Source organism: Sinocyclocheilus grahami, unplaced genomic scaffold (assembly GCF_001515645.1).
Source record: "Sinocyclocheilus grahami isolate Dianchi unplaced genomic scaffold, SAMN03320097.WGS_v1.1 scaffold98.1, whole genome shotgun sequence".
Lineage (NCBI taxonomy): Eukaryota > Metazoa > Chordata > Actinopteri > Cypriniformes > Cyprinidae > Sinocyclocheilus > Sinocyclocheilus grahami.
In genome coordinates, this window is record NW_015505277.1 from 3,152,019 (window position 1) to 3,178,271 (window position 26,253).

Genomic DNA, 26,253 nt, shown 5'->3' on the forward strand with positions numbered 1-26,253 from the left:
AATAATATGAAACCATAATGTGGTCAACTATTATAGAAAATTAGCACATTTAACTGTTTGTCAACAAGTAAGATTCAATATTTGACAGTGATAATAGTTATTTAGAGTGTTTTTGTAGATAAAGCTCATTCTCTAAGCATATCATTTTATATAAGCGTGCCATATCTGTGCAAAGGTTTCCATTTCGGTAGGAATTATCTCTGGAACACAAGTAGTAAATGGTGATGATGTGCACCTCTTTGACCTTATTTAATATTCAAACATTTTATCATGCAAGACCAACTTGTAAAGGATCAATTCATGAGCCTCTTTATTCCTAATGGCATGTAAATGACTTGGTAGACGATGACCTCGGCCATTTGCTTTACCCCTAAAGAAAATACGTTTAATGCAAATTCATCAATTTTCTGAAATAATCGCTTTCTGCGCCTTTTTTTTTTTTTTACCAAAATACACTGTGTCCTTTCTAGCCAATCCAATATGGACTTTCCTAGACCTCTCAAAGCAGAGGATGCATAAAACCCCATCTAATGATTCCTTATGATTTGATGGCCTCATAAAGGAACTGATGAACTGCATTCTTTCCTTGTTTTGCGAAACAAAACTCATTTAGGAAATGCGGGGGTAATGATGCTTATTAAGCTCATATCAGCATATGGGCTTTCCCCTGACAGACCTCCGCTAGAGTGACCCATGTGCTGATTAATAGTGTCTTGCACAGACAGTGGCTGTGTTCACAGTGGAATACTCACTGTATACGCCACTTTCCATGAAGAGGTACAATCTGGTGTCTCTTGACGGCAAAGCAGTGGTGAAGGTTAAAGCGTCTGCTGTAGTATTGTCTCTGTTGTATTTTATATTATAACAATCTTGTTGCTTGTTGCTATTATACGAATTCAGCTTTTTTCATAGATCAAGTTCACAAATGTATTTTAGTAGTTTTGTTGTCATTGTATTTCATTGCATTACAGGGCTTTTATCATGAAACTAAGCATTTAACATTATGGGGAGTCATAGAGTGACAACTGATATTAATATGTATTTTATGTATTCTGCTATTTTGCTATAAAGATCTCACTTTACAAGCTATCAGAATTTAGTCTTACTTTTGGCCATATAATTGATAGCTACTGCATTTTTTCTGGATAAAATTGCTGATGCAATTATATATACATTTCTGGATAAAGCTGATTTTCCTCCTTGATTATAAGCTCCATATTCTCACTATATCATACTAGATAAAAAAAAAACTGATGCATCAAATAAAATACTCAAGAAAACAATATATGCACACTTTAAAAATAGTCACATTAAAAATAAATAAATATAAAGTTGTATATTATTTCAGGCTACTTCTAAACAAATTCTGATTTTTGTTAAAGGAATATTTCACTCCCCCTTTAGGCCATCCAAGATGTAGACGAGTTTGTGTCTTCATCAGAACAGATTTGGAGAAATGTAGCATTGCTTCTTTTGCTCAGCAATGGATCTTCTGCAGTGAATGGGTGCCGTCAGATTGAGAGTCCAAACAGCTGATAAAAACATCACAATAATCCACAAGTAATCCACAAGACTCCAATCTGTTATTTGACATCTTGTGAAATGAAAAGGTTTGTGTTTTTAATGAACCATTTCCCCATTAAGACATTTTTAAACTTGAAACCATAATTTTGGGCTGAAATATGAGACCATAATCCATAATAATGCTTCCCCCAGTTACAAAAAAGTCCATCCCCATTCACATGAAAATGACCAACATATATGTCTAGAACTGTTTTTGCTTGTAAACGCTGCTTGATCCGTGCATATTTCTCTCCTGATTCAGATGGGACGCCTTTTTTCTGGAGAAAACAATATCATGGATAGAGAACTCATATTTCAGCCAAAAGCAATGGTTTTAAGTTAAAAACATATTTTTTTATTAAATTTGTTTCTTATACACTTGCAGCTTTTGGCTTCATAAGATGGTAACTGATGGACTGGAGTGGTGTGGATTACTTGTGGATTATTGTGATGTTTTTATCAGCTGTTTTGACTCTTATTCTGACGGCACCCATTCACTGCAGAGCATCCATTGCTGAGAAAGTGATATAATGTTAAATTCTCAAAATCTGAAAAAACAAACTCAATTTCGGATGGCCTGGGGGGGAGTAAATGTTCAGCAAATGTACATTTTTTTGGTGAACAATTTTTAAAGACTATTTGTTTTAAAGACTACTAGTTGTTCAATAGTGCGTGTCTTTTTGCACACTTGCCTTTGATACTGTGATGTTCTCTTTTCTGTTCTTTACACAGCGGTCTGCTGAAGGGTAGAGTGAACGGCAGTCATGTTCACATCCAGGGTGTTTGCCTTTGTACCCACCTCACTGGCACAATGTGCTTTCTCAGAGATGTTGATGATTATTGCTCTTCTAAAAGCAGCAGTGCCCACAGGCCTCACCACCCCCTCACACCGAGAGAAGAGCCTTTACAACAATTTCATGCCGGTACAGAGAGAAATGACTATACACTCTCTTTTCTCTCTCTCTGCCATTGCCAGATTGATCTAAACTATCATTAAATGGAACAGCATGGCGAGAACAGGCTGGGAGTCTGAGGTGGTTGGGGTCTTTTAACTTGCCTTTTTTTCTGAAGTGTTTTTGCTTTGGGGGATTGTTGAATAAAGATGACTAAACACAAAACCTGGGCATGCTGGGTCCCTGCTGTGCACTGTACCAATGCATGCTGGGATAGATCAGGTGAGGCAGGTGGAGACTGGGCAGAACCAGCTGGCATTTGTCTTCAGAGGAACATTTGGGACGTTTGAGTCTGTCTTTGATAGATGGAAAGGTAGAGTTCCTATAATAGTGTGCGAAAAGAAGTGCATAACTCACCGTGTTGGTTTTGTGCCGGGCAGCTGCGTTGTTTTCCTCAAGGATTTCTTTTTCCTGGATTCTCTTACCCTTTCTGCATGTCACATACGGCACTTATGCGATCATTATTGTCAAAATTCCTACATTTATTAGGAATGTGTTGAAGCCTGTGTCCTCCTGCTGGGGCCATATCGTGGCCGAGCAGCTGTGAGACAGGTACAGCGGGCCGTGGCAGGTGGAGATGCTTTGTGCCGGGGTTGTGGGTTTCGTCTTGCTGTGGCTGATGAAAATGTCACAGAAAAGCTATGTGCATTGATGACCAACGTGACCGCAGCAAGTTAGGAGTTACTCGTCCTTGTGTAAAGAACATCAGCAAAGAACAGCTTTTATTGTAGACTACAGCAGAATTCATAGTATCTGTCTTGATAAAAATCTTGTGCATGCTGCTTATTTTTTAAAAGGTCACATCCTACTGTACATATATTTTTTCTTGCTCCAAAAATGGTTCAAATTTGGTTCCATTTTCTCTCTAATCCTTAAGCCAGGAACACTTGATGCAAATACGCAAATGCAGATTGCGAATTCTTGGCAAATAGGAATAGAGAATACAGTAGAAATCTGAAATATTGTGAAACATTATTACAATGTAAGACAACTGTTTTCTATTTGAATATTTTTTAAATGTAATTTTATTCCTGTGATGCAAAGCTGAATAAATTAGAATGTCATGGAAAAGTTCATTTATTTCAGTAATTCAACTCAAATTGTGAAACTCGTGTATTAAATAAAATTAAAAGAACCAAAGACTTAAACTACTTCAGTCTGTGTGCATTGAATTTATTTAATACATGAGTTTCACAATTTGAGTTGAATTACTGAAATAAATGAACTTTTCCACGACATTCTAATTTATTGAGATGCACTTGTATACACAGAGTTTTGTTTTATTATTTGACGTGCTCAAATTCAAATACCGTGATGAGACGGCAGAACGTGCACGTGCACCGTTTGCTTTCATTATTTTACAAAATCACAAAGTGTTTTTGTTATTGTGACTGCACACAAATAAAAGAAGAGTCTTTAAAGCTTACAAAGATGTATAACTCCTATTTGTATGACCAAAAAAATTTGAAGCGCAAGTGATCAAACCGACGCGCGCTTCCTCATTCGCACAAACACTGAAATAGCGCACATTTTTATAGGTTAACGGTAGAGCGAGTGGCCATGTGAAGTTGCTACTATTTACATGTTTCAGATTATAATCCATATTTGAGGTCGATGAATGATAGGCGAGCGTTTGGATGAGGCAAACACACTTTAGATTAGAGTCCAGTTCTCACTATTAATTAACTATTAGCTATGACTTTTGCCTCAATTTACTCCTAATTACTGCTTATTAATACTTAGTAAACTAGTTGTTAAGTTTAAGAATTGGGTAGGAATTGGGTAGGATTAAGTATGTAGATAGTGGTCTTGCAGAATAAGTAATAATAAGCAGCCAATATCCCAGTAATATTCATGCTAATAACCAACTAGTTAATAGTGAGAATTGGACACCAAATTTTTACCAATATTCTTATTTACTCGCCACAGTATTTAAAATGAGAAGTGTACATAAAAAGCATGCATTTTAAGTAATAACTCTATAACACAAATATAATGCAGAGGAATTATATAGATGGAATCACTTTCAAAATGATTTTTGTATAGCTGATGGATGATAAAAAACATTGGCAGCCAATAAGAATTCTGCATTAACTAGCTCAAGCATTCAAAGTGTCAGATAACAAAACAGCAGTGTGCACATGTAATGACCAGAACATTATCATCCATTGGTGTGGACGGCAATACAATTATCGCTATAGTTATCTATCGTTCTTGGTGTGAACGGGAATTTATTTGCAGTATTTATTTGCATTTATTTGCTGTCGGATCCAATATTATGAAGCTGTCACATACAGTATGTTTGTGTGTCTTTGTGCTCATCAGGTCTGGATCTGAGACAGGCCCAAGTGGTGGCGCTATCGACCGGCACTAAATGCATTAATGGAGAGTATATCAGTGACCAGGGTCTGGTGGTCAATGACTGTCACGCTGAAATCACCACCAGACGAGCACTGCTGCGCTTCCTGTACTCCCAACTAGAGTTACACCTCAGGTAAATGACACACATTTACATTTTATCATTTATACATAAAGCTTACATAATTATGAGCACTAACCCAAACCCTACCCCTATGCCGGAAAGAAAACACTTATTTTATTTATGAGTCATTTTACCTTGTGAGGACGCTCCCAGTGGGAGGGTTTGTCAAATTTAGCCAACTTCTGAAGACAAACTTGTACCCAATGTAAGATGAATAAACCTAAACTTACACACACATACACACGATGCAGTAACTTCATTGTGTAAATTGCGATGTTATGATGCAAAATGGATTGTGTTTTTCAAAGAAACAGCTTTAAAAAATAACATGAGGAATGAAAAATAACTGCATGCTAGAGAACAGCATGATGTCTAGATGCACAAATGAAGTGATTTATTATGATGTGCATTAAGTTTCCCCAAAACATTAAAGGGATATTCCGGGTTCAAAACAAGTTAAACTCTGTAAGCATGTGAAGCATGTTCAAATACCACAGCAAATGACTTCAAATTATCTATCGGTTTGTAAAAAGAAGTGAAATCAAATTGATGGTAATGCACTTACATTGGAAGTCAAGTAGAATTATGCAGTGTGTATTTTTTTCTAAAGCACTTATTTTTGTCTGCACAAAGAAATTGAGTGTTATCTGAGCTGTAAAGATGTATATATATTGTCTTCTGATGAAACTACTATTTCTGGGTAGATGGGCACTGTAAACAGTGTCTTTGTCCATATCAACCCTTGTGAAAAAGAAGTGTGTTTAACTGTATTGAATGTGCACTTGTAGTGTACTTCAAATCTTTAAAGTATATTTTTAAAAATAAATATATAGTTCAGTCATGAAACTCTAGATGGCGCAGGCTGATGGGTTGTTAACGTAACTGATGATATTCAGAGAGTTAAACGACTTGTCACAAGCTGATTGGTTCATGCCGCATATGCAGCCACTGAGCTTACTGCCTTGCATTTGTATGGCTGGCTAGCATTCACTAGAGATTCCTGCAGCGTGCTTTCAGAGTTTCTCTGAAACCCTCCACCTTCCCCAGCTCCACCTGTATAGATCTGCTACGGGTTATTTTATATGCTATTTGTGCAGCAGCAGTATGTCTTAAATACTCACGGCACCGTATCGCTCCCTTAGAGCTTTACGCAAACAACACATTTTCTCAGAGAAGCACATTTCGCACCCAACAAAGGACTTGGATGTACGTTCCAAAGTGTTAATTCTTCATTCTTAGAGAAAAAACACTGTCATTTGAGTCTGGTCTAGTGTTGGAGGTATCATTGTGCGGCAGCAAAGACTCTAAATGTCTTCCTCGATGTAGCAGATTGCTGTATAGAAAAGCCTCCTGTAATGTCAAATTTGCATATGCGTCTTCCCAGAGTGCATTATCTGCCACTAAATGGGCCTGTTTGACTGAGTCTGGAGTCTAGTTTGGAAGATAAGTCATTACGTTCGGCAAATAAAATACCAGAGCACCTTCCTCAGTAGACAGATCTGGAGCAGCACGACTTCACCCTTGACATCGCAGGTCATTTGCCTAATTAGCACAGCTTAGGTGCCAATTAGCGACGATGATGTTTGCGTATGTAATGCGCTCCCCGTGCGCAGTTCACCTCGTGCACTATTCCGAAACATCCTTTGTAAGATGTCACAGTGAGGCGTTAGTGCTAATTATGATGATATGTGTAAAAGTGGGACGGCTCTGCAGGAAACGCCGTGTCCTCCCTACAGCTGACTAGCTACAGATCATCTGGGTTAAAGAATTACAGCTCGCTGTTGTCTCGGTCATTTGTATTCGCCTTGTTCTGACAGAGTAATGATTTGAGATTGTGTACCAGAGAGAGAAAGAGTGCGCGAGAGGGGAATGTGACAGTGACGGAACTAGCCTTGGTCACGGCAAGGCCAATATTTGTCTCCTTTTGTGTCTTCAGCCCATTATTAGCCCGGGATGTGAGCGCCGAACACTTTCAGACGTGGTTGTTTCTCATGTCTCCCTTTTCTGTTCTCTCTTCCCGCCTGCGGTCTGTGATCACTCTGAAGCAAAAGGAAAGAGGACTGGGAGCAATCGATCTTCGTACGGCACAAAGATTCCTGTTTGAGACTCCGAGAGAACGTCCTCTTCCACATGTACATCAGTACGTCGCCCTGCGGGGACGGCCGTGTCAACTCGCCGTATGAAATCACCTCTGATTGTAAGATTCTTCGCTTGTCTGTATCATCTCTTCTGCTCGCTTCTGTATCTAATACAGCCTTTTTGAAGTGTCCAGATGCTACGTACTATATGTGTCAAGTTATTTGGTTTCTGGGGGTTTCAAAACTTAATCCAAACGTATTCCATTTTAAGAAGAATGTATTTATTCATTCATTCAGTTTTTTGTTGCATTCAAACTTTAACCGAACATTGTAGGCTAAAATATGTGGAAAATATAAATCATATGGTACTAAGTCATATATTCATAAATGAGGAGTTAAACAGAACCATAATGGTTAAACAAATCATATAACTTAGCTTTATAGTGTAACTTTTCATCATTTTCAGGCCTCCTTTTTAATAGCATTAAAGTAATAGTTTAATACTCACCCTCAATCCATCCAAGATATAGAGGAGTTTGTTTTTAGATTTGGAAATGCAGCATTGCATCACTTGTTCACCAGTGGATGCTCTGCAGTGAATGGGTGCCGTCAGAATGAGAGGCCAAACAGCTGATAAAAACATCCCAGTAATCCACAAGAAATCCACGTCACTCCAGTCCATCAGTTAATGTCATGAGAAGTGAAAAGCTTTGTGTTTGTTAGAAACAAATTCATCATTAAGATGTTTTTAACTTCACACCACTGCTTCTGGCCAAAATACACGTCCTCTATCTAAATATATTTAAATTTGGTGAACTATTCAACTGTTTAACTGTTAAATTGGGGGTATAAATATATATACATTATATTTTCCAATTATATACCTTAATCCTAATGGATTAACCAAGTTAAAATTAAAAAATATATATACATTTAATGAATTTAATGAATAATCTTTACAGATATGGCAAATGTTTGAATCCATATAAATCTTAGAAATTCCTTAGCAAGGTAAATATTATTTTAAAATGCATTACATTTAGACGGAAGTTGAAAAAAAATCATTAAAATGTATTGATATATGCTTAATATAATTTCAATTCATATATATGTATATATAATAAATTAATTACTTAATTATATAATTGTTTTTGGAGGATTGAACCACACAATATTTTACAGTCTCACTCTGAACTATCTTTGCCTCATCAGGAAAAAAAAAGTCAAATTATCTGATCTTTTAAGAGACTTGTCGACCTTGACACACAGTCATGAGTGTCTTTTAAGACAAAAGTTGAGTTTTTAATTTGTATTTTTGAAAAAAATTTTCACAGTGCACAGCAACAGACACTTGGTGAAGAAGTTTCACAGCCACCTACGGACAAAGATTGAATCAGGGGAGGGTACGCTGCCCTTGAAGTCCACAGGTCCCTTTCAGACGTGGGACGGAGTCCTTCAAGGAGAGCGTCTCATCACCATGTCATGCACCGACAAGATTTCCAGGTCAGGATCAAAAACACAGCAACATTCACATGCACAAAGAAAACAAAGTAATCAAACACGGGTCTCAGCTTTGTTTCTGGACGTTCCCGCTATGAGAAGACAGTAAATGAACCATCTGATCCCATGTGTGAAATAAAGTGTTTTGAATTAAAGTCCACATTTATGCAAGTTCCTATTTTACTGATATTTGGAACTGATTTCACCTTGCTACAGTTTGTAGAAAACATTTCAATGCAGATTTAGCTTTCGATTTTGACACTATATAATGCGTTTGTATTTTTATTTAGATTTTTTTAATGTATTATATATTTGATTTGTGTTTTTTACCTTTTTTCCTCCGAGAGTAGGCTGACCATCCCTAAAGCATGATTTGTGAAGTGCTGGACAGTGTATTGATTTAAGGTTTACCTTTATTAGAGGATTCGTTTTTATGAGGAAGAAATAGCTTCGTTTAAATAGGCCGACTTTTATACGCCATTATAATGGCTGAAGGAAAGGTTGGCGTGATATTTGCCTTGAGGAAGAGAGTTGTCCAAACCGATGGTGTTTGGGACTGGAATGATCACCTTTATTGTCTTATGATGATGCCTGTGCTTTGATTGATAATCCTTCAATAATTAGCTTCTGTATGGAACACGTCACACTGTTAATCTGTGTCCTCATGAGTCAAATTATCTGATCTTTTAAGAGACTTGTCGACCTTGACACACAGTCATGAGTGTCTTTTAAGACAAAAGTTGAGTTTTTAATTTGTATTTTTGAAAAAAATTTTCACAGTGCACAGCAACAGACACTTGGTGAAGAAGTTTCACAGCCACCTACGGACAAAGATTGAATCAGGGGAGGGTACGCTGCCCTTGAAGTCCACAGGTCCCTTTCAGACGTGGGACGGAGTCCTTCAAGGAGAGCGTCTCATCACCATGTCATGCACCGACAAGATTTCCAGGTCAGGATCAAAAACACAGCAACATTCACATGCACAAAGAAAACAAAGTAATCAAACACGGGTCTCAGCTTTGTTTCTGGACGTTCCCGCTATGAGAAGACAGTAAATGAACCATCTGATCCCATGTGTGAAATAAAGTGTTTTGAATTAAAGTCCACATTTATGCAAGTTCCTATTTTACTGATATTTGGAACTGATTTCACCTTGCTACAGTTTGTAGAAAACATTTCAATGCAGATTTAGCTTTCGATTTTGACACTATATAATGCGTTTGTATTTTTATTTATTCATTTTATTTAGATTTTTTTAATGTATTATATATTTGATTTGTGTTTTTTACCTTTTTTCCTCCGAGAGTAGGCTGACCATCCCTAAAGCATGATTTGTGAAGTGCTGGACAGTGTATTGATTTAAGGTTTACCTTTATTAGAGGATTCGTTTTTATGAGGAAGAAATGGCTTCGTTTAAATAGGCCGACTTTTATACGCCATTATAATGGCTGAAGGAAAGGTTGGCGTGATATTTGCCTTGAGGAAGAGAGTTGTCCAAACCGATGATGTTTGGGACTGGAATGATCACCTTTATTGTCTTATGATGATGCCTGTGCTTTGATTGATAATCCTTCAATAATTAGCTTCTGTATGGAACACGTCACACTGTTAATCTGTGTCCTCATGGACGTTCTCTATTTTTATATGTACCTGCATTTTATATGTAGACTGCAGCTTTGTTTTCATTATATATTATATATATATATATATATATTATATATATACTGTATATACACTGTGTATATATATATATATATATTAATCGCATGATTTATCTGTGATTAATCGCAATTAATTGCACTGTTATGCACAACATTTTATAATGAATTCAAAAGTAGTGTATTGCGCACTTTTTTTCTTTTAAAAGCACTGCTATATGAACAAAAGTGCAATAACATTTGGTTTGCAAACACTTTAAACAAATAAGGTGCTTTTTCAACAGCAGTATTCCTTTTACGTAGTAGCAGTTAAAATATTTCTTGTGAATCTCAACTTAAACATTAATGTAATCAAATTAAATATAAAACCAAAGCTATTTGCCACTGCCAGAGCATTAACGTTTTTATCGAAAATATTTTATAGTTTGTTATAGAAAAACAAGTTATGCTCAGAGTCCAGAGCCCCGATCATAACATTATAACAGGCACCTAGAGACCTGCACTATCGCGGGACAACACTTGATGAGTGCGCGTGTGGGCGGGTAGACACTCGTGTGTGCGGGATGTGGGAGAAAAAAGGTGTACTCACACTAGGCAATCTTAACAGTGCCCGAGTGCGTTTGACCCCCAAAGCCCGGTTCGTTTGACTAGTGTGATCGCTCCGTGCAGCGCTTGGGCACGGTTCGTTTAGCCGTCCCTGGCTCGGTTGGAAGAGGTGGGCCAGAGCACGGTTCAGTTATATATAGATCAGTGAGTGGGAGCGCGGAACTTCTGATACGTGTGCAGCATGATAGCGTGAACATATCTGAGTGGCAAAAGTGATATATCTGTAAAGCAATATATTGTGAGAGGGCTGTGTGTTAAACGATGCACTCCATTGTGCTGAGTGAGAGCGCTTCTCTGCTGCCTTCACATGCTATCGGAAACTTCATATTTCACACTTATTAAGTTGTGATTACGAGCACGTTGCATTCTTGTCTGTTAAAAATAACAGTGAACAGTGGTTTGTGAATGTTGATGCTTAGCCTAAATAATTGTATCTACTGTAGGCCCACCCCCAAATGCTCTCATTGGTTGAGACGCGTGATGACGCTCATCCCAAGCCAGTACTGATCAACATCCCACCTCTCCTGTGACCCATGGTTTGGCTGTATGTGAATTCAGAGCCAGTGAATAATAATAATAATAAAAAAACTGTGTTAATGTGCAATAAAATAATTGTCGGCGTTAATTAATGCATTAACGCGATAATAACACAAAGCTACGAGAATATTTTTTGTGCGCAAAGAAAAAAATAAGACTTTATTCAACAATTCTTCTCCCCAAAGTTACCGTCTTCCGTCATTTTAAAGAGTTTCACAACGCATACGCACGCTTTCCCCTAAGCGTAAACAACGCAGATTACGTTGATGCGCGCGCTTTCCCCCTGAATGTAAACAATGCTGTTTTTACGTCGAATACGTTCTTGGATACTCTCCAAAATGGCATATACTGTGTGTGTGTGTGTGTGTGTGTATATATATATATATATATGCTGGAAAATGTCACATTCATTCAAACTGTAAAACTGGCAGGGATTATTCAACTTTAGAGTAGTTTCTCATTAATTCTGTCTCTCTCCTGGGACGTTTAGTCATGTTTTAACAAAGTCTCACTCTACATGATCTTAAGGCCCTCAGAGCTTTTCTGGACGTCAGAATGACACTTAAGGTGATGTGAGCGGATGGATATTTGCCGAGGCATTTCGCCTAGAGAGTGTGATTACTCCAGTTTTAGACATTGTGTTGCTTTCACGCTTCTGTCTCGTTGACACTCAGTCCACACCTTCTATAAATGTGTGAATCGCACTGCCCAGAGATCACACACACACACACACATACTCTTACTCATCTCCAACACACACAGCTGTGTTTGAGCTGGCTGCCATATGCTTGATTTAATTACCACCATTAGTTGACTTTGTTTGTTTATGTGAGCTTTGACAACCTGAGAAGTGTGATTGTGAACGTTTCTGATTACTTGTACTGTTACACACATTTAAACTGAAGTCAAGGCTATGATCAGTTAATGTCATGGATTTAGGGTTAATATGGAGTTAATATTCCGAAAATGTCCTTTGGTCTAGAATGATTAAAATAAGAAATTTTGCATAAAGAAAGTTGGTTTTAGATCTTTTTTTTTTTTTTTTACTTTGTTGCATTATTTGTATTAAAAAAACGTTTTTTCCCCATTACAATAATGAGAATTGTTGTTATAATTGTAAATAAATGTTTGCATTTAATTTATGCTGATTAAAGAAGACAGACACTTTCAGTAAATATATGCCATACGATGTTAAGAGTAATAAATATATAATATTGTAATATAAAATAACAAAAAGAAAAAAAAAAATTTTTATAATGAGAATAATAAAAAATAATAAGAGAAATAAGGATAATTGCTATAATTATTCATAAATGTTTGCATCTATGTTGACTAAAATCAGAATCAGAATCAGAAAGAGCTTTATTGCCAAGTATGTTTGCACATACAAGGAATTTGTTATAGTGTCACAATTTACAACCACCTGTGACATTTTTAGAAAATTGTCATGTAAAAATTCACATTGCAAATAAATAAGATCGTCTTTAAAAAATCTCTATTTTCTTCATGCAAAATACAATTTCTTATCTTTTTCCTTTGTGACCTGTGCATATTTTCATGAGATTCACTGTAGTATGCATGCTTCTCAGTGCATAGTAACAGTATCTAAGGGGTGAGATTGCTGAGTTCAGAATGGTTTCATTTTTCATTTGTTTTTTGGTGTGTTTAGTGATTCTGAATGGACCCGTATAGTAGTTTATATGCAGTCCTTTGGCATCCCGCTGTGGTATTGTTTGATATGGCAGGTTGACTTGTGCTTGTATGTTAAAATTATCATATAATTGAGCTTTACATACATAAAGTTGTATAGAATATCTGCAGTGACATTGCTAATTATGTTTGCAAAAAAGAACATGGAATATTTAAATCTATCTTGAATTTGTTTTATTTGTAAAAAATTACATGTAATTGAAAAGTAATAACAAATACAAAGGTTTTAGTGAATAGAAAAGTTTGGGCTTGCAGTATTGCTTTGGAGAGGAGGGGGTCTTGGAGTAAAAAAGGTTGAGAACCACTGCTTTAGGTAAATGCAGGCCCGGTTCTACAGAGATACTAAGAATTGTAGCGAATCAGCTCATGGGGAAATATGAATAATTAATCATAACTAGTTATAATTAATTATAAATATTTAGATCTGCTGTAGATATTTAGCTGACCTCTCAGGGTCAACTGTCTGTCAATTCTAAGAATGTTAATTTCCTGGTTAAGGGAAATAACTTTCTTACTGTACAATTCTACAAAGAGCTTGTAGCATAAATCTGCATGATTAAGTGACTCCAGTTATGAGCAAACAATGAACAACGTCAAGTGTGATACAAATAAGACTTTAACTACTTAAACACTTAAACTGGTCTAACATACACATACACACACACACACACACAGTTTGTATAGGAAACATTTTCATCTTCTCAGAATTCAACCAAACCACCGACTCTGGGCGGGTCACATGGTCGATGCCTTTAAGGTCGGAGAAGATTCCCGCCTCTCAAGATGGGCTTGTCCAATGAGAAAGGCTGACGTCCCAAGTGGGAGTTTTGAGATACTGGGAAGTTTTATGACCCTTTGTGTGAGGGCATGGTACTTTGCATATGGAACTTGAATCGAAATTACTACAGATTCACAGGACACTAATATATTGCCTATGTACCAACATATAATATACACTCTCGTTTAGATCATCAGAAGACTAATTCATAGATACTAAACATGGTAGGGTTACATATATGTAAGATGACAGGAATGAGTGTTTCCATCATAAGCCTGCATAAAACAGTATAAAATCTCAAAGACAACATACACCATGACCTCAAGGATATGTGTGTTCATTCAAAGAAAGGGTTTCCTATTAATTAATTAGAGCACAGTCCATTTCTACTGTGCCTTTCCTATGGGGACAATGAGTGGGTTATTCTACTCACATTCCTGGGGGGTCATAAAACCAGTGATATCATGATTAGTTGTCATGGGGATATAACATTATTTTATTACAAATTGAATTAATGCAATATAAAGATACATCCCAACAAGCCTTTTTATTTATTTATTGTATATGTATTTTATCATTTATTTATTTTTCACTTGGTAGATCACTGTGAGTTTCTCATTTGAAAAGTAGATCTCCACACAAAAAGTGTGGAGTGTGGGCACCCCTGCTCTAATGAACACCAGCTGACAAATTCCTACCTGCATCTTTTAAACCAGTGAATCACCTGCATGTAATGTGTGTATGTTAGACTGGGCACAGGGACACAGAGTCACATTAAGGTGAAGCTCTATCCCCTGGGCCATTAATTTGACCAATCAGATTGCATCGGCCAGGACCACAAGGGTCTGATTCTATCTGGCTAGGTCATGGTGCAGGGTTAAAGTAATTACTTTGGAAAAAAACACACAGAAAAAGACAAAATAGAGCATCCAGATCTTTTTTTTCCTGAGTGCCACTCCTTTTCCATTTTATATCCTGTTGAGTTATCCCGCTCTTTTGTTGAGCCCACAACTCAACAGAGGGGTCGTTGATCAAGGTCACCATCAAGAGCAGGCTGGAAAAGAGGTTTAGAGTCCTTATAGTCCCTTATAGACCAACTCCATTCATCTCCACTGCCCTCAACCAGCTCACCCTCTTTTTCATCCTTAGTCGCACTCATTTTTTTCATCCCTTCATCATTTTCCCTGACCTCACATCATTATCCTCCATCTCACCCTCCCGCACTCCTCCACTGCCTCCGTTCGGCCACAGGAAAGCTATTCTGTGATAATGGATCCCTACTGCAAAAAAAAAATCATTTTCTAAATCTTTATTTTGCTTCCAGTAAATATTTAGATGGCATAATATATATATATATTCGGTTCGATTTGTTGGACTAATCCTATTACATTTGGAAAATAAAAGAGCTTAAAGTGTGTGAAATATAATGTTCTCAGTGCCACTGCGCTCAACAAGGCAGCCCAAATGACGTAAAAGCAATGTGCTATCTGCCCAGTGGTGTAACGGTGTGAAAGGCCCTGCTGGGTTGCGTTCGAAAGACGGTGATCTTGTATCGACGATAGCCAGAGATATTGTCAAAAACATCAATTATTGGCAATATTAAGAGGATTTGGCATTTCCAATTAATGTAGCCTAGGCCTGTTACATTCTTATTTTTATTAGGCCTATTATTATGGTTATGTTGTTCTGTTTACTAGGGTTAGGATTATATATCCGTTTTTACTTTCACTTTCTGCATAGCGAATTGACTAAGATGAAGACATTCACCGGCATAACTCTTGCGCGAAGTTTGCACGTTGCTTATGTGATATCCATTGGCTCGCCTTCATTGTTTAAAACAGAAATATTTCCAACATTGCGACATAAGCAACTACCACTGTATCGAAAACATACCGAACCGTGACACCACTGTCGTATCGAACCGAACCATGAATTTTGTGAACCGTTACACCCGATATATATATGCAGTTGTGCTCATAAATTTACATGCCCCTTGCAGAATATGCAAAATGTTAATAATTTTAACATTCAAAATGTTAACAAAATAAGAGGGATCATGAAAATTGCATGTCATTTTTTATGTAATACTGTCCTGAATAAGCCATTTCACTAAACAGATGTTTATATACTCTCCACAAGACAAAATAATAACTGAATTAATAAAAAATGGCCCCGTTCAAAAGGTTACATACTGTTGAATCTTAATACTGCGTGTTGTTTCCTGGATGATCCACGACTGTCTTTCTGTTTTGTGATAGTTGTTCATGAGTCCCTTGTTGGTCCTGACCAATTCAACTGCCTGCTGTTCTTCAGAAAAATCCTCCAGCTCCTGCATATTCTTTGGTTTTCCAACATTTTCTGCATATTTGAACCCTTTCCAACATTGACTGTATGATTTTGAGATCCATCTTTTCACATGGAGGACAATTGGGGGACTCATACATCACTATTATATAAGGTGAAAACATGTACTGATGCTCCAGAAGGCCACACAATGCATTAAGAGACAGGGGTGACTAGATAAGTATTATAATGTATTATAACTGTGGTAATAATTATTCTTAAAATCATACAATGCATTATTAGGTGCATTACAATGCATAATAAATGCATTAAAACTACTCTTATAATGCATTATACATAAAGGCTTTAAGTATTACCGTTATTGTTAGTTAATGTTAACTAATTGTTGTTATCAAATGGAACTTTATTGTAAAGTATTGCTAACAAAAACTCTTTAATTTGGGAACTAATTCTCATTATTAAGTATGACATTTGCCTTAATAAAATCCTAATTTGCTGCTTATTAATAGGAAGGTAGTTGTTAAGTTTAGGTATTAGGTAGCATTAAGGGATATCAAATATGGTCATGCAGAATAAGGCATTAATATGTGCTTTATAAGTACTAACTGAAAATTGAGTGTTTACTATTATCATTTTGCGTTGTTGACAATATTTTCCTAATTAACGCTGTACAGTTGCTTTGACACAATCTGTTTTGTTAAACGCGCTATATAAATAAAGGTGACTTGACTTGACTTAATAAACAGCCAATATGCTAGTAATATGCATGCTAATAAGCAAAGATAATAGTGAGAATTGGTCCCTAAAGTCTTACCAAAATATATAAGATATATAGCAGAAAAAAAATAGGCCAAAAATATTGTGCAATATATTAACTAATAAAATAAAATATATAATTAAATTATGACAAGGTATTTGTCATCATTTATATATCATAATGGTGTTTGTATAAGATCAGGTGATTCCCCGATTGATTTCTGAGTCTGGACTCGACACAGAAAGCTTCCGACTTTTGCAGTTATGATAGGTGTTGTTATTGTTCAGAGGCAGTAAGGTATGCCGAGCTGATTGAGTGGAGTGGATGTTTAATTAAGTTGATGAGTGCTTTAATTGACGGCATAAATTGCATGCCTGTGAATATGATCCGTCATATTCCATTTGAGTTTTATGTAGATGAACACATTACTTTAATGGCCTGCCGTTTTACAGCACTGGAGGGGGTGCTAGGAGAGAGCGAGACGGGGGTGAGGGAGGTTAGGAGGAGGGTACGAGGGAGGTTCCCACCGTTACATTTCTACAGCAGCCAGATGGCTTTTCTTGCAAGAGAATTAAAAGATGTTTCTAATTCACAGCGTTGCCTCCTGTGTAAATTAATATTGCAAGGCCGAATCATTTCTGTTTTGGTAGAATCCGAGACAGAAAGAGAGAGAACAAAAAATCATTTTTTTTTTTTGGATAAGCAGGAGATTCCACTAGCAGATTGTTGCTCAGGTAAACGGATCCATATTTGAGATGCTGGGCGGCAGCTCTTGAACAGTGGCCCATGTTAATTGACTGCTTGGGAAAGCAAAAACTATAATGGCTTGTTATTAGTCACGAACAGGGATGAACAGAGAGAGAGAGAGGAGCCTGCAATCATTACCGGCATGATAAAGAGGCATTAATTAAGCAAAAGAACAATGATGTAAAAATTAGCTGCTTAATATTTGTAAATGATTGCGCTTTTCATAAATACATTAGCTTACAGTCTGAGGTTAAAAACAAAATGTTTATTCTGTCTGGTGAGATTTTGCATTCTGAATTTAGCCTGTGATCGAATGCAATAATTATATCTATCTATCTATCTATCTTAACTGTTAATGCTGTGTAGATACTACATTATTTAGTTATTTAAAAGGTATTGTCCATTTTAAAACCAGGCCGTCTGATGCATATTGCACACAAAACAGTTACAAACTGGCTGAAATCTCAGGCTTCAATCTGACTGGCTGCCTTAACATAATTTCCACATTGGTTGGAACATACAAGTGGACACAAAGAGCACTTTTAAAGAATAAATAGTCACTAGCAATCACACATTTATTAAGGGAAATGTGGTTTAGGGCTGTCGATCACAAGGAGTCTTCCTGGTTAAACTTGAGGTTCCCTTTCAGTTGGTCACTCTCGACGTCACGTCGGATGGCCGACGAAATTGGGATCTCGCTTAGAGAGACCAATCTACTTTGAGTGTAAATTAAACGAGCCAATGCACATTGGCATGAGATTATTGCATTCAGCTGCCGCTGATCACAGCGTGAGTATAAGTAGGCAGCAGATGCAGCGCATATTCCGCTTTTCGCTTCAGAGCCGAACGATCACATCGTTCTGCTCCTGACTACTCTACTGAGAGAAGAAGACTGAACGAGTTCAGCGCGCTCTTGGAGAGCTCTTCGTGTTGGCGGTACGGCGTTTCAGCGGTGATGGTTTCCCGTGTTGAGTGGGTTGCACACATCAGGCTGCACTACCCCCTGTTTGTGTTGCAGATGATCATCTCCCCTGTGCGCCTCAAGGATGGCACCTTTTTACTGCCAGAACCCAATCTGCTGGATCCTCCTCCCTCACCACCCTTGATGGTGGGGCAGCTAAGGGGTTACAAGGGTCCCCCCAGTGGAGCGGTCGGTTGCGATGCAGTTGTGTCCTAATACCGCCTCCAACCGGCAGGGAGAACCGTGCCTCCCCTCCCGGGTCTGTAGGTACTCGACTGGCCAGTGATGCCTTTACGACCTGTGGAGAAGCTGCCTCCGCCTTAAACGCTACGGCGTGATTGCAAGTGCACCAGGCCAAGGCACTGAGGGACTTGCACGAGGGTGGTCACGATCTGGAAGTTCGCAGAGAACTCCACACCGCGGTGGACCTCGCGCCACGAGCGACGAAGGTTACGGCGCGGTCTCTGGATCATGCAATGTCCACTATGGTGGCATGCGCGAGACGGCAAGACACGATTCTTGAACGCCCCCGTGTCCCAGGCCGGCCTTTTCGGACCCTCCTCTCTCGCCAGTGAGCAGCAGTGGGCGGATCGGGAGGACGAACCAACGGACTACCTACACACCCTCTGCTCCAACGCAGGTCAGTTTTACACACACCCAGACCCCGGTCGGGCCGGGTCCCTACGTTCTTCCGCGCTGCCCCACTGCGGGTACGCCTGTAGTTCCGTTGATGCCACTTGCGCGGTGTCTGGGAGCCTGGCTTGAGCTACTTAGCCCGTCTTGATGGCTCCTTCGAACCGTCAGGCTCGGCTATGCAATTCAGTCACCTGGCGTCCCCCCAAGTTCAGTGGCATTTGCTTCACAACAGTGAAGGCGGCCGATGGTCCTGTTTTGCGGGCGGAGGTCACAGTCTTACTGGCGAAGGATGCAATAGAGCCGGTCCCTCCAGCCGATATGAAGACGGGGTTTTACAGCTCCTACTTCATTGTACCCAAGAAAGGCAGTGGGTTACGACCAATCAGGAACGCATCTTCGGGTGCATCCGTCCCCGAGATTGGTTTGCAGCGGTTGACCTGAAGGACGCGTACTTTGTGTCGACCCTTCCGCACCACAGACCATTGCTGTGGTTCGTGTCCGAAGGACGAGCATATCAGTACGAGGTCCTGCCCTCCGAGCTGTCCCTGTTGCCCCGTGTCTTCACGTAAGTTGCGAAGGTACCCCCTGTTCCCCTGAGAGAACAGAGGATTCGCATTCTCAACTACCTCGACGAAGCAGTCTCAGGATCAGTTGTGCGAACACAGGGATTTGGTGTGCTCACACCTCAGCCTGTTGGGCCTTCGGGTCAACTGGGAAAAGAGCAAACTCTCCCCGACGCAGAGGATATCTTTTCTCGGTATGGAGTTGGACTCGGTCGAACAGACAGCACGCCTCACGCAGGAACGTGCTCAGTCGGTGTTGAACTGCTTGAATACATTCAAGAGCAGGATGGCGGTCCCACTGAAACAGTTCAGAGGCTCCTGGGGCATATGGCAGCTACGGCGGCAGTCATGCCGCTGGGGCTGCTCCATATGAGACCGCTCCATATGAGACCGCCCCAACTGCATTGGCATCAACTGCCTCGAATTGCTGGCAGTGCACCTTGCCCTGAGCCGTCTCAAAGGGCGCTTACGAGGCAAGCATGTACTAGTCCGCACGGACAACACCGCGACCGTTGCGTACATCAACCGACAAGGTGGTCTGCGCTCCCGTCGCATGTCGCAACTCGCCCGCCACCTGAGGTCGCTGGGGAAGCATGACCTGGTCGTCAGGTTCCTTAAGGGGGCGAGAAGGCTAAATCCTCCACGGCCCCCCTCTATACCCTCTTGGGACCTGACTCTAGTGCTCACAGCACTACATCAGGGCCCATTTGAGCCTTTGCAGACGGTCGAGCTGAAATTTCTTTCGATGAAGACTTTGCTCCTGCTGGAATTGGCCTCCATCAAGAGGGTAGGGGACCACATGAACAAGCTACAGTAGCCGGGTTTCCATCCAAACTTGCAAATTTAACTAATGCGCAAAATTGAAATATTGCATAAAACATTTACGAATAAGCACCGCTTCAATCCAACGTGTCAAAGAGAACAAACTCGTCACTTCCTGGTAGAACTGGCGCTAGGCTATATATCACTATGAAAAGTAGGAAAAACCCCTGAATATAATAATTTTCATAGGCCTATATAATAAATTACATGCTCCTCAGAGTGAGCAGACGAAACAAAATAAATGCGGTCATTGCTTTCGGAGGTGGATGCTGCTGTTTGGGAATGCAGCCGTGTAACAGTTCTGGGAGGCAATTATACAGAAATACATTGATGACCGACTTTGCTCGGACATTTCAAAATGACCATAACATTTCAGATGCTGAGGAACGAGATTGGTCCACTGATTAGGTTTTGCCGTCCCATAGCGCAGTCACATTACTTTTTGATGCGCATGGAGGAATTTACTCGGCCAATGTGTTTCCATCTCCTTTTATTCGCATTAACCCTTTTTCGCAAAGTCAAAAACCACCTAAAGCGAGTGTAAAAACTTTTTTGCGAATTAAATTATATTTTGATTCGAAATTTGCCGTTTCCATCACTCGTTTCTGATGTGATACTTCAAAATGCGCATAAAAACAGGGTGATGGAATCACTGTTAGTGTATAAGGGTGGGGTCAAGTTGTTCCGCGGCTAGCCAATGTAGAACATAGGCAGGCATTATGCAAATGTGTCACCCCATGACATGTAGCCATCACGGAAGTGTGATTCGAATTACTGACAACTCGTTTAGGCTGTTCAGAGTTGATTCTTTCTTTTGGGAGACAATAACTTTATCATGCACTTTCGGTTTTACAACTTTGCAGAATGTTTACATTCATATACAGCTACATTAGACAGTATTCGAAATGGCATGATAGGGGCACTTTAAATGGGCGGTTTATGGCCAGAATCTTGCCATTAACACACATTCTGTTTGAGCTGTGCTTCATACATCGCCACATGACTGAAAAACAGACAGTGGACTTTTCTTTGTCCATGAAATTCCGCTGAAATTTCTCTAATGTGACCGAACCTTAAATAGGCTGTTCATGGATAGAATATTGTCCATTTTCAAAAGTCTGGGACGAGACTACACCTTTCTTAACCCCTCTACACTCTCTACAGGTGGAATGTGCTCGGCCTGCAGGGGGCGTTGCTTAGTCATTTTGTGGAGCCGGTGTACCTGTACAGCCTGACAGTGGGCAGCTTAAGACACACGGGTCACTTCTCCAGGATGATGAACCACAGGTTGGAGAGAGTCGGTCCTCTGCCTACCTGCTACCACCGTAACCAGCCTCTACTGAGCGGTATGTCCTTTAAACCTTTCCCTTATCATCTTCTAAATGTTAGCTAGACTCTGAACAACAGAGTTAACAGCCGTGCTTTTTATGGTCCCTGCTGACCAGTAGATCCCTGTATACAAGCATAACTGGTCTCACTCGCACCTCTCCAAGTGGGATTCTAATCATCATCAATCAGCATGGGAGGCTAAAGATGGTGTGAGAGTAATAGAGGCCAAGTAGTAAGAGCTGTGCTTGTAAACCTCACTCCCTAGCGACTTGTTGGCACACCATGCCAGTTGACTCTGGTTTGAATCCCACTCTGAGCTGTGCAAGTAGGACCAGTTACACTAGCAAACTCAAGGTTGTGGGTTTGAATCGAAGGGAACACGCATATTAATAAAATGTATGGCTTGAACGCACAGTTAAACCTAAGACCATGCCAATGCTTTAGCAGACGTGACCTTATGCGCATGGAGGACACTCCGTCTCGCTCCATCACTTTGTTAAACTGCTCTCCTGAGCCTCAGTATGGCAGACGGACTGCTCTATTGGATCTACCCATCCTCCAAATCAATCTCATCAAACACCTTATCACTGCCATTGAAGAGGAGAGCGATCCATTCACTCTTCATCTCACGCCCAGTGGGCCACACGTCTCCGGCACAGCCCCTTTGACCACCATTGATGAGCTTCTCTTCCTTTGTCTGGATTCTCTTGTTGGGGAAAATGGGCTGGTTATTTTAGGCATCGCCATCATAAAGAGTTCCCAAGAAGCGGCCGAGATCTCTTATCGTAAGGGAAGCAAATGACCCCTTCAGTCAGGAAGCTAAAATGAGGCTGTCCTCAGTGGTCATACCTGCGCTTAACGCTCAGATGCTTTAGCACAGCAGACATATTATCTTAAATACAGCATCACATTTAGTGTTTTAGCAGCATTCTTGTGTAAAATACTCTGCATGGTGTATAGACAACATCGTTAGTGACAGTAAATGAAGACAGCTTGAGGGAAAATAAAAATGACTGGTATTTCCTTCAAACTTTTCCTGTGACTCATTATTTAGTTACACTTATGCGCAGGGGAGGTCATTAACATCTGCACTATAAAATGCAACATGCATTTAGTAAAACAATTTAGATTAAAGCTCCAAACAACAGCATGTTTACAAATAAGCTATATTTAATAAATGTTTGAATACGAAGGTGCATGAAGATTGAGAAATATCATTCAAATTATACACACACAGTACATGAAATGAAAACTCTGGACACATTTGTCTTCAAGAAAAAAGTTTTATTCTACGTGATGGAGGTTGCAATCTATTGGTCCGAACAGAATGAGTATGAGTGAAAAATAAAAGTCTCAAAATTGAGACTGTGTATGACTTTACTGAGGATGTCCTTTAAAGACAGGTCACATACTTTAGCACATCACTTTTAGAAGATATGAAGTGGCACTTAAGAGTAGCCGTATGTCAAACACAGTGATCACATTTAGCAGCATCTTGTGTAAAATACTCTGGATGATGGATAGACGACAACATTGTGACTGACAGTAAATGATGAAGCCTGCTTGAGGTAAAATACAAATTAAATGCTATATTACTGACATATAATGGATAAACCAAATGCGGAGAATGAAATGACACTGTGAATAAGTGAGCGAGGGCTTGCGAAAGCAGCTGCTTTACAACATAAAAGGATATGCACATTATTATAGCAGACAATTTATTCCACCTGTTTAGATGCACCGAATAGAAAATCTGAGATTTGCAGGAGGATTAAAGGAATAGTTCAACCAAAAATGAAAATGCTGTCATTTGCCAAATGTGTATGACTTTCTTTCTACTGTGGAAAACAAAAAGAGATATATTACATAATGTCCAGGTTGCTTTTTATCAGGATATGAGCTCCAGCATCTTATACGTTCCACAGCAGAAAGTTAGTCAAGTTATTTCAACACTCTCTGCAGTTTAGTAAATGTGCTACCGCACTATATCATCATTGTGTCTCACATATATCATTCACAAGTCAGCAGTACAGTACATGGGCATGCTATGATACTCTCCACTTTAAGAAAGAAAGAACGCCATGCTAATTGGTGTAGCGATGCGGCAATGATTGAGGAGCCCGAGAGATCCTTTGTGCCTGGAACCAGTGTTTACCTCACAGATAGCACAGACGACACAGACATGCTCGCCTGCTAATGAAACACTTCAGCAATCACATGCTAAATAGAACCTCCCTCGAGTGCTCTTTCTTACCCGTCTTGCTTGCTTTCGCTCCCTCTCTTTTCTCCTATACACAGGCCTGAGCAACAGCGACTGCAGGCAGCAGGGGAAGTCCGTGTGTTACAGTGTCAATTGGACGGCAGGTGACACCCAACTGGAGGTGCTCAACGCATCTACTGGGAAGAGAAGAGACTCCGGGGCTCCGTCCAGACTTTGCAAGCATGCGCTTTTTGCACGTTGGATCAGACTCTATCGCAAGGTGAGCTCACCTTGGCATGCTGGATTAGAATTTGCACACTTCCATACTATAAACCAGGCGAAAAACAGTATACAAAAACAGAAGTATGTCCGAAATCATAGTATTTGAAAAACATACCCAGATGACCTACCACTTCCGCTGAGATTCTGGAATGTGCAGTTGATGGACACTTCATGAGACCAAGGAAATTGATTTATGAGAGGCAGTGAAGTGACACAGCTGACACTGATACCGTAGGTCACATGACAGTAACAACATGGTGGATGTAGTGTCTGAATTTCATTCATGCAACCCATATTCGTACTATATAGAACAGTGGTTCTCAACTGGTTTGGCCATTGGTCCAACATTTTCCCATGGTCATCAAGCCACGACCCACATTTTTAGGAGATATATATAAAGGCAAAATTATTTAACAAAAATTGTTACCATCGTGAATACACAATACTAACATGAAACATGGAAACTGCTCCTGAATAGAATGAATATCATACCTTCATGCAAATCCTTCCCAGCTTACACATGAAGTACCAGTTATGTGATTTCTTTTGCGCTTTAGTGAAATTATATACAGCGCGCTGCCGCATTTGCGCGTGCAATTGACATATCGGTAAGCCCCTCCCCTCGAATGCAGATGAGCCAATGGCAGTCGAGTATCAGTTGCACGGAGAGCGAAACTCGGATATCTGTAGGTTTCAGTGCCATAGAGAAACATAGGAAGATCCGAAGCTCGCATCGTTTTTATGGGGTTTATGCTTCAAAAATGGAAAAATTATGTGCCTGGGGTACTTGTAACAGTGATTCCAGGTATCATAAGAGGATAGGCAATATCATTTATTTTATTCTATTTCCTAAACCCAAACAAAACGGAACAGGAAACGGAACAAAACAGGACAGAACTGTCTTGCGACTCACTTTTGGGTCGGGACCCACCAGTTGAGAAACACTGATATAGAACATTCTTTTAATGATCACAAAGTTCGTTCAAATTTAAATGTAGTACCTATTCAGACAATATCTCATTTTGTACGCACTGATAGTGTTTACATCTTAAATTGTTAAATGACATGACATAAATACATTACACAAACTACATTTCATGTGTGAAAATTCATAACAAAATAAAGTAGGCATTGCATTCTCAGTGTTGCCAGCAGGGGCACTATATTAGCTAGCATTAGTGTAAACTGAAGAAATAACCAGATTTATTTCCAAAGGGGCTTTCGCACCGCATAGTTCTAGAATCTCAGTTCTAGGAACTAGCCAGGGGTGCGTTTCCGAAAAGCATTGTTAGCTAACTATTGTCGTTACTTCCATTGAACTCTTATTTGTAATGACGGAACTTGCGACATTGCTTTTGGGAAACGCACACCAGCACGGTGGTTCCTAGAGAACCAATTTCCCCCTCGGGCCGTTTTCCTGGTTGCATTCGCTCTGGCAACAGGAACTCTGAAGCGGTCGATTTAAAGAGCATGAAAATCTGACTAAATCTCCGATGGCAACTTGCAGTGTTACATATCAAGGCTGAGAAAAGAACACAATGCTGCAGACAACAGGTAGCTAAATGCCGTTATCACTGTTTTCCATGTTCATGGAGTAAATATTTGTACATGGCTTTTTAAAAATGCTGGGTAGCCGGAGTTTGGTATGCGTTTGGCCAATCAGCGTACACTTACATCACATGTAGTTCCTATAGAACTGTTTTAGACCCTACTCTGAAGTAGGAGCTAATTTAGTTCCCCCAAACGGAGTGCCTAGAACTAAAACCATTCCTAGTTCCTGTGGTGTG

General features: G+C 39.6%; 1 protein-coding gene across 1 annotated transcript in view; it reads left to right on the plus strand.

The window, feature by feature from the left end:
- Positions 1-26,253, plus strand: part of LOC107588099 (double-stranded RNA-specific editase B2-like) — a 59,812-nt gene that overhangs the window by 31,047 nt on the left and 2,512 nt on the right. Inside the window, exons 3-7 of the mRNA XM_016276109.1 lie at positions 4,842-5,010; positions 7,044-7,195; positions 8,411-8,579; positions 21,820-22,001; positions 24,283-24,464. Coding sequence (XP_016131595.1) covers positions 4,842-5,010; positions 7,044-7,195; positions 8,411-8,579; positions 21,820-22,001; positions 24,283-24,464 — 854 coding nt within the window. The remainder of the gene's footprint in view (positions 1-4,841; positions 5,011-7,043; positions 7,196-8,410; positions 8,580-21,819; positions 22,002-24,282; positions 24,465-26,253) is intronic.